The sequence below is a fragment of the Sitophilus oryzae genome, unplaced genomic scaffold (genome assembly GCF_002938485.1).
Source record: "Sitophilus oryzae breed Bouriz unplaced genomic scaffold, Soryzae_2.0 scaffold_466_pilon_pilon, whole genome shotgun sequence".
In the NCBI taxonomy this organism is placed as follows: Eukaryota; Metazoa; Arthropoda; class Insecta; order Coleoptera; family Curculionidae; genus Sitophilus; species Sitophilus oryzae.
Genome location: NW_022147047.1, coordinates 3,464,017 through 3,481,527, shown reverse-complemented (window position 1 = coordinate 3,481,527; position 17,511 = coordinate 3,464,017). Strand labels below are relative to the sequence as shown.

The 17,511-nt window shown below is 32.5% G+C and overlaps 1 protein-coding gene across 1 annotated transcript in view; it reads right to left on the bottom strand.

Annotated features, from left to right (window-relative positions):
* The window catches only part of LOC115886064 (zinc finger protein 629-like), a 188,776-nt gene that overhangs the window by 38,492 nt on the left and 132,773 nt on the right, over positions 1 to 17,511 (bottom strand). The window contains exon 6 of the mRNA XM_030905092.1: positions 15,529 to 15,624. Coding sequence (XP_030760952.1) covers positions 15,529 to 15,624 — 96 coding nt within the window. The remainder of the gene's footprint in view (positions 1 to 15,528; positions 15,625 to 17,511) is intronic.

The window sequence follows — 17,511 nt, the reverse complement described above, 5'->3', positions numbered from 1 at the left end:
ATAACTCACTGTTTTATCAGATTGGGATAGTAGAAATTTTACAATAATAGGGAAAAAATATATTTAAAAAAAGTGTGTTACTTCTAGCTTTGTTTAATCTATACATAATCATAAATATCATCTAGCCGACTACCGGATTTACTATTTACAACAATATTATATATTTCTCTATTAAAAAATATCATAAATATATTCTCTTAACTAGAAAACAGAAGAAAAAACTTGTTAAACTTATTCCTAAGGCGATCTAGGTGCTGATATTTATATATAAAACGTAAGTAGAGATGTTTTTTGTACGAAAAAATGACAGATTGATCCAGATTCGATCACGAAATAAACAAATTGTTTGAGAAAGATTCTTTCCTGGTACAGCCTTGACAGGTCCTTGACAGTTAAGTATGTAAAAACGATTTTTTTAACATCGATATGAAATGCCCATCTCTAATAATTGAAAAAATACCCATTACCGAGTATCTCAAAATTTCAATTTAAATTTATTTTCAAAACAGAGAGTTTGACTGTATCAGGAAAGGATCCAGCATCTGTCAAACTTTCCTCTCAAATTGTGAGCGTGAGGTACACACCGGTAGTGTGTACACTAAATGTTTCGTGTATGTTTATGTATGGTGTCCGTGTATTAATTAATATTAATAACTATGATCGTTTTTTTATTTATATTTGTATAATGATTAATTATTGCTATATACTTTCCGTTAAAGTTATTATCAACATGCACTAATTAACAAGGAACTTATAACAAATAATCTTGTATCATAGAACATTATTTCATTGTATTATTTGTTATAAAGGATTAATATAGGAAATCTGTCACTCGGCTTTTTTGACTCGCAATCAGGGGATCGATTTAGTGTCGAATCAAAATAATTCACCTAGATTTTTACTTCTTTAACTCAAACAGTTTTCGAGATTTTCAAAAAAAACTGTTTTTTCAATTTTATTTTTATTTTTATTGTAAAATTCAAAATTAATTAATGATGATTTTTTTTCTAATTCTTAGAAGCCTGAGACATGAAAAAATAATATGATCTTGATTCTCAAAAGAAAAGCTGATTTTTAGCGGAGGAAAGAAAATTAAAATCTTCATTTTTTAACCCATGTGAAATATGTCACTAAAACTAAAAATCGTCAGAAAATTTCTTTTATACTTCTTTACACTCAGGAATTCTTTAGAATTTTTTGAAGTGGTGGAACAATATGAAAAAAATTAAAAACTCATTTTTTTCTAAAATCTTCTGTTTTATCAAACCAAACCTTGAAGGAGGGTAAAAGGACAATAACTCACAATCTTTAAGTTTTTTAATTTAAATTTTAATGCTTAAAAAAGCAAGGGGGGCGACATGTTTCGGGAATTTAAAATATTCCCATTTTCAGGCCCAAAGCTAAAAACAATTACAGAGGTCAAATTTATAAAATACAATCAAAAACAAGTTAAAAAATTATTTTTTTTTTAAAGTCAAAACATTATATTATCTATCACAAAAATTGTTCAATCACAGATAACAATATGGTATGTTAAATTTGAAAAATTAAAAACAACTAGACTAAAATCTATGGGGAGCCGTATAATCAACCATAATTAGATAAATTGAAAGAAAAAAACAAGGTAATAATCAAATCATACCTCAATCCACAATTCAAAGAAAAATACTTAAGCAATAGATAAATTTATTTTTAGTGATATATTTTTTTATATATTTTTTTGTATTAGTAATGTAAGTTGAGAGTAAATTACTTCAATCTGAATATGCTGATATTCAATTTTGTAGGATAAATTTTTTAGTTATGTTAGTTAAGAACAAGTTAAGAATTATGTTTATTTTTTATTTTTTAACTAGTATATGTTGAATTTTAATTTATATTTCAATTTTTTTTAATTTTTCAAATTTAACATACCATATTGTTATCTGTGATTGAACAATTTTTGTGATAGATATAGTGTATTGACTTAAAAAAAAATTGGAGTCTTTAACTTGTTTGTGATTATATTTTATAAATTTGACCTCTGTAATTGTTTTTAGCTTTGGGCCTGAAGATGGGAATATTTTAAATTCCCGAAACATTTTTTTAAGCATTATATATATATATATATATATATATATATATATATATATATATATATATATATATATATATATATATATATATATATATATATATATATATATATATATATATATATATATATATATATATATATATATATATATATATATATATATATATATAAATATTTTTTTCTTTCTTATATTTTTTATATATTTCTTTAGTACCTTCAATTTTTATTATACATTTTCAATTTTGTCAATTTTTACTATTGTGATAATTTGGTTTAGGGATTATTTATTACTATTTGTGAAATAATGTTTATGATACTTCAAATCAATCTACTTGTACTGTCAAACTCCTTCAGTTGTCAAAGAAAAATTAATCGTAAAGATAATAAATAGGAAAACATTTTGAGAACCGCTGGCAGAAATTGGCAATTACCCGGATCTCAGCTTCTTAGCGGCTTACTGTTGCCAAATCGACTAGAAATACTTAAAAACTACTTTCCAAGATTACACACCACCCAAGAGGTTTTCAATTCTGATTTCTGATTCAGCTGATCTGTTAATAAGTATCTAGTTTATTAGAGCAAGGTTTTTAACACTTTTTGTTGTATTTATGTAAAATGTAAAAAATAATATTTTGCAAATGATAGTTTCGTGATGTTCAGTTTAATAGATATGTGGGTGTGCAGTGAATGATAATAAATACTACATACAGTATAAAATACTGAAAGATCCCCGGTGGCGTAGAGGTACAGGCTCTCGTCTACCAATCTCAAGGTAGTGGGTTCGAATCCCACACCCGGCATTTCATCAGCCGACTACTTTTATTAAAATAAAAATAGTTTGGGTACCTAGGTCGACTCAGCCTTAAATGAGTACTTGGGATTCACAATCCTGAGGTAATAATAGGCGGTTGAAGCGTAGTGCTAGCCACGTTACCTTCCTTGTATACCGAACGGCTCTAGCATGGCAAGCTGTACCTTGCTACTCCCAAGGCGTTAAACGCTATATACGGGAGCTATTATTATTATAAGATACTGATAGATTATTATCAAAAGGGTAAGCACTAACTGTTGAAAACAATTGAAAATATTTCCTAATATGGCGAAGATAATAGTAAAAAGTATTTAAAACATTGCACGTTTCTCTAGCATTAGTATAACAATCTACACTATATTCTGTTTTTTTTTCTCAGGTAGGATTTTGACAGACGATGACAGAAAAAAGCATGGGTCATCCAGGATGGACGTCATCCATACCAGTCCATTTATTTAACTAAAAAAAATTCTAATAATATTTTTTAAGTTAACTGTGGATGGGTTAATATATAAATCCGTCATGCGTCATCTCTTGTTGTTTTTAACCAGTTTTATAGGTTTATTTCAAAAATGACAGACCATATTTCAATATTATTGGTTTAATGGAACGATGAACGACAAACGGACGCCGATGCGTATGAACTCGACTTAAGATTTTTGAGAGTTGTCAAACTCTTGCCAAATTATAGGTTATAATTTTGTGTCAAATTATGTCAAATAGAAATGATACATATTTTGCATTTTGGACAGTGTTATTACGCGTGTTTCGTGTTTTTTTAAATTAAGTGGAGAAAAAGGGGAAATTAAGTGTTGACCCAGACCATAGTTTACAGTTAATATTCGGTGCTCAGAGACCGTTTGCCAGAGATTATGGCCAGAGAGTTGTATTAGCCACAAATAAAGTTTGTATACTATCTTGTATATGATAGCAAACAGTGGAGTATCTGTAAAATAACAGCATACGATAGGGAAATAATAATAATATTGATAAATGTAACAATAGATGCAGAAAGTTACTTGAACATGAAACACGACTTGAAAGTAGGAAATCTTTTTTATATCTTTTTTTGGTTTGTGGTATTTTTTTTAAATATACCCTTGCTTGTTTTGTATTAACACATACTGTAATTGTTTTTAATCAAATAACTCGATTAGATTTTTCCAATTTTATACAGTTTTTTTCACAATATTTTGAAGTAATCACTTGTCACTCAAATTTTAAATATATTAATTTTCTGCTATTCGTTCCAATCGTACCAACTTATTTCTTTGTAAAATAAAATAAACTACTTTGAAAATAAAATGACAGACACATCTATCACTGTCAAGAATTTTGTCGTTGGACAGACTATAACATGAATAAAATTAATTTTCGCATTTTTTGTGTAGAAATTTAAAATTACTATGAATTTATAAATATGCAGAATGTGGGTAATATTGGTGGCAACATTGCATTCTCTCCGAGATTGTTTCTATGCACCGTAAACGAATTTCCCGAAAATGAACAGTGGCACTCAAAAGTTTTTCGACATTTTCGACAGAAACATAAAATTTTCAAATTTTTTCTCGCAAAAAAAACCTCATGGGTGTGTTTCTGGAGTCGAACACTACTACCAGTTAAAACACTTGCACTTGTTTCTGGGAGACCTTGTATATTTTATAAAATATGATAATTAATTTTATAATGTATGTATGCTGGGAAACATCTATCATGTCCATTCCGCTACACAAAACCATTTTATTTTTTTAAGTTTTATTAGACAACTAGATTTAAATACTATAACTCTGATAAAATTATACGACAGACTCAAGAAGTTTGACAGCCAATTCTCACACTCTTTCTTGTTCTACACACAATCGTCTTGATCTGCGGTTGGCCAAATGTACAGTCTCTTCCCTGTAATATCTAATACTGCAATATCTACTGGAATGCACTCTACCGTTGCCAAGCAAAATAAAACCACGACTTACCAAAAATTTAAAGCAAAAAAATTGTTTCTTATATGTTTTTAGTCAAATCTATTAATATTTTTGTCAAAAAATGTGTCAGTTATTAGCGTTCCGAATTTGTAATATTTTTCAGATTTGTCGGAATTGTAAAAAGTAATTTATTTTGATGTTTAATTTTGTTCAGGTTGGGCCATATTGGACACTTATAAAGAGAAACACCCTTTTCTCTAGGAGATAGACAAAAACTAATATCGGTGTCTGGAGCTCAATTTTTATCAAAAACATGATGGTAAAAAAAGCACCTTTTTACCTAGAATTTAAACGTTCAAGTATATTTTTTTAACTTAATAAATTTAAGAGTTATCTACAGAAATGATTTTTTATTTGGAACACCCTGTGTATTTTTAATTCGCTGAACTTGATATTTTGTTCAAGACCCAAAAATGCACATTTTTGAAAAACACCTCGTAACTTCTCGTTTTTACCATCATGCTTTTGATAAAAATTGAGCTACAGACACCGATATTAGTTTTCGTCTATCTCCTATAGAAAAGGGTTTTTCCATTTAAAAGTGCCCAATTTGGGAAACCCTGTACAAAACCCAAATAAAAATTATTAAATAATAAAATCTACAGAGCTCTAAAAATTCTTACGGGGGATATCAAAATAAACGTATCAAAGTCAAATTTTTCAGGGGATGTCTCTAAATATATAAAGGACTGATCGACGTTATGTGAGTGATTTTTTTATTCATGGGTATCTATCTACACTACCACTACGAAAAATACCATTAACTATGTCTATCACAGCTCTTACACATGTTTGCAACTTATATTATAGCTTATTATTAGTATTATTATTAAAAAAAATCTGTATATGACAACAGTTCTTGCGGAATTCGCGAATTTTCATTTAGTTTGGTGTGAAGAAGTTGGAATATATTAAGGTTATATACAGGGTGACTCACGGCCATGGTACGTTAGATGTTTATGAAGAACCGGTGATCTGTCTAAATTATTTTCAGCATTACAACGTTGTCGCTTCATACTGAAAGTGGTAGCATCTTTGTTATTTTTAATGTAACACACCTTTTATATCTCATAATTTTTCTACAGTAAAACTTCCATATAGCGGCCACAAAAATTTTCAAAGGAATGTGGCCGTTAAGGGAAGTGGCCACTATTGGGAACAATAAAATACAGATACCAATGTAAAATGCCTTTATTTTGGAAACGTGCAAAGTAATTAAAATTAAGTACGAGCATGTAGTACAAACACACAATAAGTGTTAATAAATGATCTTCAGTTTAGATTTATGGCACAAAAAATAATTCAGTTGTTACAAAAAAAAACTTTTATTACATAAGAATTTTTGAAAAAACTTACAATGTATACATATGTATTTTACACATAGGTATTCTTATATACATATGTACAATTGACTTTAAAAGTTACAAAATGAATAACCTTATTTTATATGGTGAAAAACTGATTAATGGTAGTCTGCTTTAAATTTTTAATTTTGATTTTTGTAATTTCACTTTCAAATTTCATCAAAGTATGGGCAATATCAACCGCTAGTTCGTCTTTGTTTTGAATCACCAAAAAATTCTGAATGTCTCTTAATTTTTCACATACTTCACTCATATTATTTATAGATGAACACAGAATGTCTTGGCCTTCATCTTCTTCCTCTTCGGCTTGAGTGGAGTCCTGTCTGTCCTTGTTGTTTGTAAATTCCTGGATTATTCCCTGCATCTCTAAACTAGGATTTTCCGTAGGGACATCTGAATCGACTGTCAGATATTCTTTAAGATCTGGACTTCCTGGCATGTTTTTTAAAATTGAAGATAACTGACTTAAAGGAATGTCGTCCTCTTCGTCAAATGCATCGTCCCCTTTGACGGTTGCAAATCCCGCTTTTTGGAAACATTTTTTTATAGTGTTCGATGTAACATTTTTCCATGCTGTACTTATCCACACCATAGTACTTGCCAAATTTATGCTCTCTTTAGCCTTTTCCATCGTTTCTTCGGTATTAGTAAAAGTCAAAAGTCTTTTAATAAAAAATTGACGATATTTTAATTTAAAATTTTGAATAATTCCTTGGTCCAACGGCTGGCAATGAGATGTCGTATTTGGAGGAAAAAAAATTATACGAACATTTTCAAGTTCTATTTTTGGGTGAGACGTGGCATTATCCAAAAATAAAAGAACTTTTCTACCCTGCCGTTTCATTTTGGTGTCAAAGGTTTTGAGCCAAGATGTCATTATATCTGTCGTCATCCAAGCTTTTTTGTTGGATACCCATTCTATCGGCAATTTATCTACATGCGCTCCTTTAAAACATCTCGGGTTTTTGCTCTTACCTATAACTAGCGGATTTTCCTTCTCACCATGCATGCTGCAACAGAAAAGCAGTGTCACTCGTTGTTTAGCTGATTTTTTGCCAGCACATTTATCATTCTTTAAAGCAAAGGTTTTGTTTGGCATTGCCATATAATAAAGCCCTGTTTCGTCTGCATTAAAAATGTCTTTAGTGTCGTATTCCTTAATGATTGCTGTTAATTTTGTTTTCCAGTCTTCAACAGTCACTTCATCCACATCTGCAGACTCACCACAAATTGTTTTGAAGTTAATATTATGTCTCTTGCAAAACTTATTTAACCAGCCAGTTGAAGCCTTAAATTCACTAAGTTTCAAGGATGTAGATACCTCAAGAGCTTTTTCCCGAATTAAGGTTCCCGATATGGGTATGTTTTTGTTCCTTGCCTTACAAAACCATTCGTAAACTAGTTGATCGATTGCAAATCCTTCTGTTTTAGGAAACTTTCGTTTTTTATCTGCATTGCATCCTTCTTCTTCAAACATTTTTTTTAATTCCACTTTGTTTTTTAAAATGTCGTTCACTTGCGTTCTTCCAACACCAAACTTTTCCGCCAACTTTCGAGCACTGCTGTTATATTTTTCACTTTCCGCGACAATATTTAATTTCTCTTTAATAGACAAACGTTTACGTTTCAAAGACATGGTTGCTGTTCTTTCAGAGTAAGAAACTAAACTGATTCTATATCTCCCAAAAATTTCAGCAAACTACTGACGAATTTGTATTGTATTTGTCACTCTCTGTACCTATTTCTCAAACAAATTATAAATGTTTATTGCTTGGACTTTCCTAAAGTGTCCTGAAACAGTCTTTTTAGACAAAAAAAAAAGGTTCGAAGGGTTCATTTGGCCGGTATTGGGGCAATAAATTTAATGGGGTTTTCCCTAAAATGTACCTTTGAAGCGGCCGGTGACCGCTTTCGGAATTAACGTTATTGAGAAATATTTTAATATAGGAATTCCCCTAAGATTAATTCAAACAACTGAAAATTGACCGCTAACAGAAGTGACCGCTTTTTAGAAGTGGCCGAAATGGGAAGTTTTACTGTATTAATTCAATCTAAAACAGTTTTCGAGATAAAACATAAAATATGTGTAAAATTGACACAAACATGATCTTGAATTAAGCTTTGATTAATTCATAAATTCGGCATATTAAAAGCTGTAATTTGGTTTATAGGTTAAGGAAAGTCGACATACTGGATCTGTTTAAATCAACCGACTGGATGTCAAACAAGGAGGAACATTTATTTAAAAAATCGAAACACAAATAAAATTGCTTTTAAACGATATATCAAGTTCCTATACCTAAACCTTCTGGTTTCTTCAGTAAAAAGAAAATAATTTTATTATGGTTGTATCGTTTAAAGAAAATCGTTACCATGACAAATACTCAAACTTTATAAACATCAAATAGAGTTAACTTGCTAGGGTGTATTCCGTTGCTTACCTTGGTTATGGTTTTATGTTCCGTTTCTATCGGTTTCCTGAAAGTTTTCTTATTACGGAACACGGTTCCTGAAAAATTCGGTTATAACTGTCACCAAACTAACCAGCGTGAGAAGGCTGTTTTTTTCTGGTTTTGTTTGTCAATCAATGTCATTTATGTGACAGAAATTAAGCAAATATTGGAAGTTCCAGTGAAATTCTCATTTAATTTCTAAAATTTGTAATAATATTTTGTATTTACATCTAAAAGCAATGGAGGTAGGCAGTAAAGGTAAATAAATTTAATTAACTAAATAGAATGTCTTTTTAGAACCATTTAAACTTATGCAGCCATTGTTTCTTAAAGTCAGGAACATTTAAAGAAAACATGAAAAACAAAACAACAAGTAATGGTGAATGTTTTGTAAGCTATAGAAATATAAATATTGATTAGATTTGTTTATTTATTATTGATCTGTTTTAATATTGGACCTGCAAATCTTCACTTGAGCTGTCTAACGAGTTTAAGAGTTTATTAGTAAAGTACATATCAATATTAAACTCCATTAAAATGAAGAAGTAAACGTAAAAGCAGAGAATAGGTACATTAAAATGCATAAAAGGTAAGTTTTATAATAGAGGTAATGAAATTTAGAAAACGTCAACATTTTGACGTTTCCAGTATTCTACCAAACAGTTCCGTATCAAACCGATGTTGTTCAGGAACCGCTCTTTACGGTAGTTTACCGGTCTGGTTCGCCTGGTTTTGCAACGGAATACAGCCTAAGTTCCTAAAACTGTCATGGTTACGAAAATGAGACTCTAATAACAGAATTATTAATTTTTAAATAGCTCTACTTATGAAACCGAAAGTTTGAGGTATAGGAACATGATATACCTTTGAAAAGATGTTTTATAAGTCTTTTAATTTTTTAAATAATATACATAAGGTTAAATTTAAAATAACAAAGATTTGAGCAATTTTATAACAGACGGAAATAAATATTTTTTTTTGCTCTCCCTATATAATATCCAATCAATTGATTTAGACAGATCGAATATATGGACTTTCTTAACTTAGCTATACTTTCCTAACTTTCAGCTTTTAAAGTATTCATTTCATAATTTTACCAATGCTGATTCCGGGTCATGTTTTTGTCAATTTTACATATGTCTTATTTTTGTTATCTCTAAAACTAATAGAGATAAGTATAGATTAATATAATAGAAAAAATTATGGGATACGAAAGTAGGTTCCAAAAATGTAATAATACACCAGGTGTTCCATTTAAAATAAGAAAGACACTGCTACTTTTCAAATGATGCGGCAACATTGTAAGGCTGAAGATATTTTAGATAGATGGAACAGGTTCCTTTATATAAAAATATAAAGCACCGGTTCTCCAAAAACGTCTAACGTACCATCGCCGTGAATCACTCTATATATAACCTCTTCTTCCATCTCATCAAGAATTGCGTTACGTATTTCATCCTCTAAAGTGAACTTATGTAATACAGATAGGATGCGCCATATATTACGAACTAGTACGTGAGTCCTTGCTTATGTCATATCTCTAAAAAATGGATAACTGGCGTGCTCGGAGGTATATGAAGCGGTATTAGTATTATTCGAAACGTCATATAGGGGGAGCTGTGCAAATTATGTTATTTGTTTTTTTTTTCATACTAAATACAGCTCAAAACGAGTAACCTAAATCTGGATTTTTCTTTTGAGAAAAATTATATTTCTTTTAGGATAACGAATTGCGGAAATTGTTGCTAATTCACATTGTTTAGTGAGATTTAACTTAGACCACATATCACCTGGACAAGACCAACATAATTTTTCAATCTATTTCAAAGTTGAATTTTCCAAGATACTTCAAACATTTTTGTTATAATATATATTGACATATGTACACACTATATACATATAAAGAAAATTTTCAAAAATACTAATAATAATAAATATTTTTTTAAACGCCACAAAAATATTAAATTTTGTGACGTGATTGACAATATAAAAATAGCTATTTATGTAAAAAGTTGCGAAATAAGGGACGCAAAATTGGACAATGCATCCAGTGCTTAAAACACTCTTTTCGCAACGAATTTCATACAAGATTTTTTGTGAAAGCGGATAATTTGAGATTTTCATGCTATTATTATTATTTATTTTTAAACATTTTTTAAAATGTTCTGGTAATCGGTTTCCAAGGCATTGTTTATGCATTGTTTAATGACAAAGTTCTGTCAGGTTCAAACGTCGCCGTATTTAATCTAAAGTTTTGTGAAAAAATGAGTGATAATGACGAGTCTTTGGATATTCAACAAGCCGCTGAAACTGCGCTATCCACGTTAGTGCCCGAGAAGTCGAAAAACTTATACGAGACGACCTACTACAACTTTGACAATTACAGTTGAGGGTCGGAACCTTTGGTGTTACACAGCAAAATAAAACACTAAATCACCAAAATACACCAAAACACTTTTACTTTTACACTGGACCCGCGTTTCGCTAACCATGTTAGCATCATCAGCAGACTGAGAGTTTATAATCATCTGCTGATGATGCTAACATTGTTAGCGAAACGCGCGTCCAGTGTAAAAGTAAAAGTATTTTGGTGTATTGTGGTGATTTAGTGTTTTTATTTAACTTTGACACCTGGGTCAGAGAATGTTGAGAATTTCATAGAAAAGGTATTGCTAGCCTATTTCCTGATATTAGCGATTTATAGATTAGCGATTATATTCGATGCTCCGCACCGTGATTTACCTGAACAGAAACGCAGATATTAGCAAATTCACAAACCTTATTGCATTTTTAAAAAGAGAAGCTTCCCGATATCAGGCAAAGAAATCAAAAGTATTTACAAAACTGGAAATAGAGCGCTTTATGAAAGAAGCCGATGACAAAGAATTCCTGTTAGCTAAAGTTGTCTAAATCGTTGGAGTATTTGGGGCATATAGGAGGGGAGAAATCACGTTTTTGACCGTAGATGCCATTAAAGATTGTCAGTCATTTATTTGTGTGAAGATTCCGAATACAAAAACTCATTTTCCAAGAGTGTTTACGATTACTGAGGGACCAATAGATGGTATCAATTTCTTACATGTAGGTATTTCGTAAGTACGCAAAACTTCGTACAACCTAACCAACTCAATGTGACACATCATTTTTCTTGACGTATTGAAAAAATCAATGCTGTACCCTGCCAGTTGGAATCAATACAATTGGGGATATGCCAAAAAAGACAACGGAATTTTTAGACTCTCCAGTGCGATTGAATACACTGGTCGTTGTTCCTGGCGCAGCTCTGCAACAATACTGGCAGGTTCAGGAGCGGACATAACAGTTTTAAAGCGACGTGGAGGTTGGCGATCAAGCTCGATTGCTGAAGGTTACATTGAAAATTCAATTGAACAGAAAACCGAAATAGCAAAAAGAATCATGAGACGGAAAGATACGCTAAATAAGAAATTAAAAGCAGTTCACGTAGGAGTAGAAGCTACCGGCATTGCCAGTACAAGAAATTTACTTATTCCGACTCCTACAACTTGCATTTCTCTTAGAGACGAAAAGCTGGATGCCTCTTGTATTCAGTTTAATAATTTAAATAATTGTACCTTTAAGATTTATAATAAATAATGATTTTCGTTGTTTCTAACGTTTCATTTTTTACTTTTAGGCACTAGTGCCTAAACAAGTGTCACTTTTAGATACTAGTGCCTAAAAGAATGTCATTTTGAATCTGAAATAAATATCAAAAACTGTCAATTTCGAAACGCTTTCACAAAAAATTATTTTTTGCTGAAATTTTGAAAACTACTGGATTTGTTAAAAAAGAAAAAAGAAAAGCAGAAAAGTACTTTGCCAGAATGGTCCTGGCAGCCTAGGCAACGCAACTCTCTCTCCTGAAAAGGAGAGTTTGAGAAGAAAGAAGAAGAAACGCTTTCACAAAAAGTCATTTTAACGCCTAAGCATAAAAGTATGAAAATATATTATTAAACTGACATAAAGTGTCAAATTCAACGAGCGTAACCATAGTTTGTCGATAATTACATACAAGGTATGACTTTAAATATTTTTATATTATTTGGAACGTTTGAAATTGTATAAAAAAATATTTGTGGCGTTTGAAAAATGTCCTATTCGGAGTAAAAATGACTTTTTTTGGATCGCCGGTATGTCGGACTCGCTAACGCTCGTCAAACGTACAGCCTCGCCACGGAAAGTGTCATTTTTACTCCTAATAAAACAATATATTATTAATTTGTTTGAAAAAATAAAAAAGTTAGAGGAGCGATAAACTTTTCAAAAAGACTATGTGTACCAAACTATGTCCAGATGACATCTGTACTCTAATCGAGATGTTTAGTTTCTCGTTTCGAGCCGTGCACCGTCTTTCCTACGCATATTGCTTTAACCTCAACCGAGCGCGCGCGGTTCCGCACAGTCCCTGCTAATGCGGACTCTCCTCCTCGGTATCCAGCGGGTTCGGCGATGGAAACTTGCGCAGATACTTCGGAAAATGCGTCTTCTCGTGCGCCTTCAGTATCGTCGACCTCGAAAACGTTTTCCCGCACAAACTACACCCGAACGGTCTCTCCCCCGTGTGCACCCTACAGTGGTCCTTCATGTGGTGCCGCAACTTGAACGCCTTCCCGCAAAACTCGCACTTGAACGGCCTATCCCCCGTATGCGCCGGAAGATGCGCTATCAATGCCGCCACGTCCGGAAACGACTTCCCGCAGAACTTGCACAAAACAACACCTCCAGGCGTCGTGGCTCCCGCCGTGGCTTCGTCCAGGTCCATGGCGGTAGGCGGTTGATCTGTGGGATCGGGAGGCTCGCCACCACCTCTGGGATCCCCCCAGGCGGACGTAGGCGGTTCCGGGATGATCAAAGGTGACGGGGGAACGACTCCTCGCTGGTCCCGGTACTTGAGGGTCTCCAGGCTGTGGCTGAGGATGTGGCGGGTGAGCTTGCTCTGGTGGGGGAAGGTGTTGCCGCAGTAGATGCAGGAGAAGAGCCGTGGCGGTGAGCAGGTGGGATCTTGGCCGATGTTGGGGGGCTCCGGCGGCGGTCCGGGTCGCTCCTGAAACCGACAAAAACATCAACTTCTTGTGGCGCGTGTGTGGGTGCGCGGCGCGGGGCGGCCCCCCCGAAGACAAGAAGTTGACGCTCGTGTCGGCCAATGGGGGGCGACCCGGGCTGCCGCCGCGCCCGAACACACACACAGACAGCGATCGGTTAGAGTCAGCGATGGTATATAGGGTGTTTATAAAATCGGTGCGAAATAATTCAGAACAGACCATTGTTATACAGTGTCCGGCAATAGTGAGTCGGGCATCTGTAAGTCCTATAGTAAAAAATATATCGTAGTATTTGAGGAAAATATTTTAAACTCAAAAAAGTGTGCGTGGACCGAAATTATTTTTTTTAATGTAACACCCTGTATATTGGTGCATTTTTGGCTTCCTTTTTGATCACTTTACAAAATACTAAGATATTACTAAATATGTTTTAATATTTTCAGAAATATAAATAAATAAAAAAATATATTTTTCTACAAATGTCAGTAAAAATATAATTTTTAACGCATGCTGCCAGTGCCTAAAATGTGACATTATGTCACTGATGGTAAAAGTCATTTACTTTTAGCACTGGTGCTAAAAGTAAGTCACGTGATTTACTTTTAACACTGAAGCGATTATTTTAAGAAAAATCAAGTCAACGTAAAATGAATAAAATATGCAATAATATACAGGGGTCCCATTTAAAAAAATGAAACTTTGATGTACTACGTCTTTATGACCGAACCTGTATACTTAAATTTATTACCCGCTAATAGATATTTCAAAACCCTATAACTTTTATATTTAACTTTTTGCGGTACCTCTTATATTTTATCTAATAATCGACCGTTCCCATACATATCAACGACCCTGTATGGTAAATACCTAGTACCTAGTATAGTTTTGATTTCAGGACATTTTTTGTATTTTAAAAAAAGTTAAAAAGGCAGAAAAAAATATGTTTTTATTTATTTATTAATATCTAAACATATTTAATAATATTTTAGGATTATGTAAAGTGATCAGAAAGGAAACAAATACAATAATATGCAGTGTTCTATTTTAAAAAAATCCTCGCGATCCACTCACACTTTTTTAGCCACCCGGTAGAAGTTAAAATATTTTCCTGAGATATATTCTAATACATACTTTAGGTCTGCACTTATACAAAATTCCTAAGTTTTTTATTATAGGAGCTACAGATGCCCGACGCACTATTGCCGGACCCTGGATACAGAGTGTTTAAAAATCCTCTCTCACCAACGAGATCCCGGAAACGGTAAGAGATACAGGATGGTTTAAAATTGAGCCAAAGTTACCTTTTAATAATCCCAATGATAACCTTACTACAGCTCCGCAAATTGCAAATGTTCTCTGATTTAATCACATTTGTATCATTTCTGATTTACGAGATCCACATTATAAATATTCACGTATTTGGTACACAGTGTATATTTAATGTTCAAACTAATTTGTACTTCAACGCGAACATAATACGCCGAAACGATAAATAGTTTAAATTATTGAATGCTTAATTACAAGAAGCACTCACTAAATTTGCTTGTAGAGCGAGACAGTCAGTACATAATCAAATTTTAATCACCTTAATGGGTTTATTCAAACATTACGCCACGTTCGGCGTGAATCTGAAGACGTACGTTCAATATTTACAGGCAACGCTGCAGGATATATAGTGTGACTGAATAAACATGTTGAAACAGTAGGATAGATACAAAAATATTGATTGTTAATATGATTTGAATGAACCATATAGACTTTTTCAGTAATTGACTTACCGAATCGTGAGGCAGTCGGGAATAATCCGAGGAACTTTCACCTCCTGAATTTTTGTCGTCCATTCCTCCTCCCCAATCAACTTCTTTTTTCAGACTCTGAAAAAAGATATATGTAGAACTTGGAAATAAAAACTACACTCACCGGCACGAAAAACAGGTACAGCTGGTTCCAATAAAGTTGAGTACGATTTAAAACATATTTTTATTATTTCGGGCAGTATATTCTATGATACCAGTCCCCTATTTCTCTATTCATGTCATGCTGACGATGACGTTCTGAAAAATTTATTTCCCACTTTGTCAAAAGCAGAGTTGTTTTATTCAATGTCACAATAACCTTAACATGTCAAAATACTTGACACATAAATATACACTGCTCAAATATTCGAAAAAATGTGTAAAGAATTGTATTCATTTTTTTGGAATTTTAAAATTCAAATTTTAAAATTCATGATCAACAGAAAATTTGATTTTTTATATGGGACACCCTGTATATTTTTGATTTATTGAAAAGAATTTAAAATTATCTATTCAAAAATACAAGACATTTGATATTTTGCTCGATTCCTCTTCGACATATAGAGTATATAAAAATGCGCCCGCTTTAAATAAGTAGGCTTTGAACAGCACCGGCTCTAATGCAAAAAAATTCTAGCTGTGAGAATCAATTAAAACGAAAATAATATTTGCTATGAGAGATGCAGAATTTTATAACAATTTAAAATATATTTAACCAACATCAACACAATTAAACTATATCTAATAACAATAAAAATAAATGGCAAACCGAGTAGCAAACCAAGACATGAGATTTTGCTACAGGTGTTCGACATATCGACCGTCTTCTGTTATGGACAGACGGGGCAGTTTTTGAATATTTCTCGCGGAATTCATTAACTCAGTGGGGGTGAAAGATACCCTCTCATAACTGCTAAGTATTTCTAATTCTTGTCTAGATTATACGGAATACGGAAGAATAAGGAACCTTTATTCTTCCGCAAATAGGAATAGATCCATAGGAATAGATCCATGGGCACTAAGTCAGGCGGCCTCGACGGCCAACGGCTGGGATCTTGGTTAGCTATTCAATTATTCTTGAAATTGGCTCCAAAAATTTGCTGATAACTTCAGCGTTCAGAGGCGGTGGGTCGTCTTGCTGGAAAAATATGTTTTCAAGTTCCATTAAGGGCATATCATCAATAAGGGGTCCAAAGCCTACTAGTTAAATGAGGCGAACTCTTAAAAATTCTGTATTTCGAAGGGGATTATAACAAAATATCAAGTCTGCTATATTTTTGGAAAGGTAATTTTAAATTCTTTTCAGGTAATTAAAAATATAGAGGGTGTCCCAAATAAAAAATCATTTTTTCTGTTGATAACTCTTAAATTATTAATTAAAAAAATATATATACTTAAACCGTTAAATTCTACGTAAAAAGGTGCTTTGGAAATGTTTTCATAGCAATACAAAATTTTCCATAGTAAAAAAGTTACAGCGATTTGTTAAAAATGCACATTTTTGAAAAACACCCCGTAACTCCAAAACGGTAACAGATATTGATGTGCGGTTTTCACTATCATGTTTTTGATGAAAATTGAGCTCCACACACCGATATTAGTTTTCGTCTATCTCCTATAGAAAAGGGTGTTTCCATTTAAAAGCGTCGAATTTGATCCACCCTGTACATGAGGAATCTCCCTGAGGGAGATAGCACATGTTTTTTGAGACACCCTGTATATTGTGTTCTAGTGGACCGATTATGATGATACTATATTTTGATTTGATACTGGTTTTCTATGGATCAATATGTCTTTTTTAACGTATAAAAATATTTATTTATTTTAATCAGTGCCGTCCATGGCGTCCATGCGGGTTTTATAATGCATATTTTTTTTAGAAAAAACGGTACGCTACTGACTTGTTTTAAAATAAACATTATTTTCAAAATCTTTATTCTTTTCTAAACAATTTTCACCTCTGGT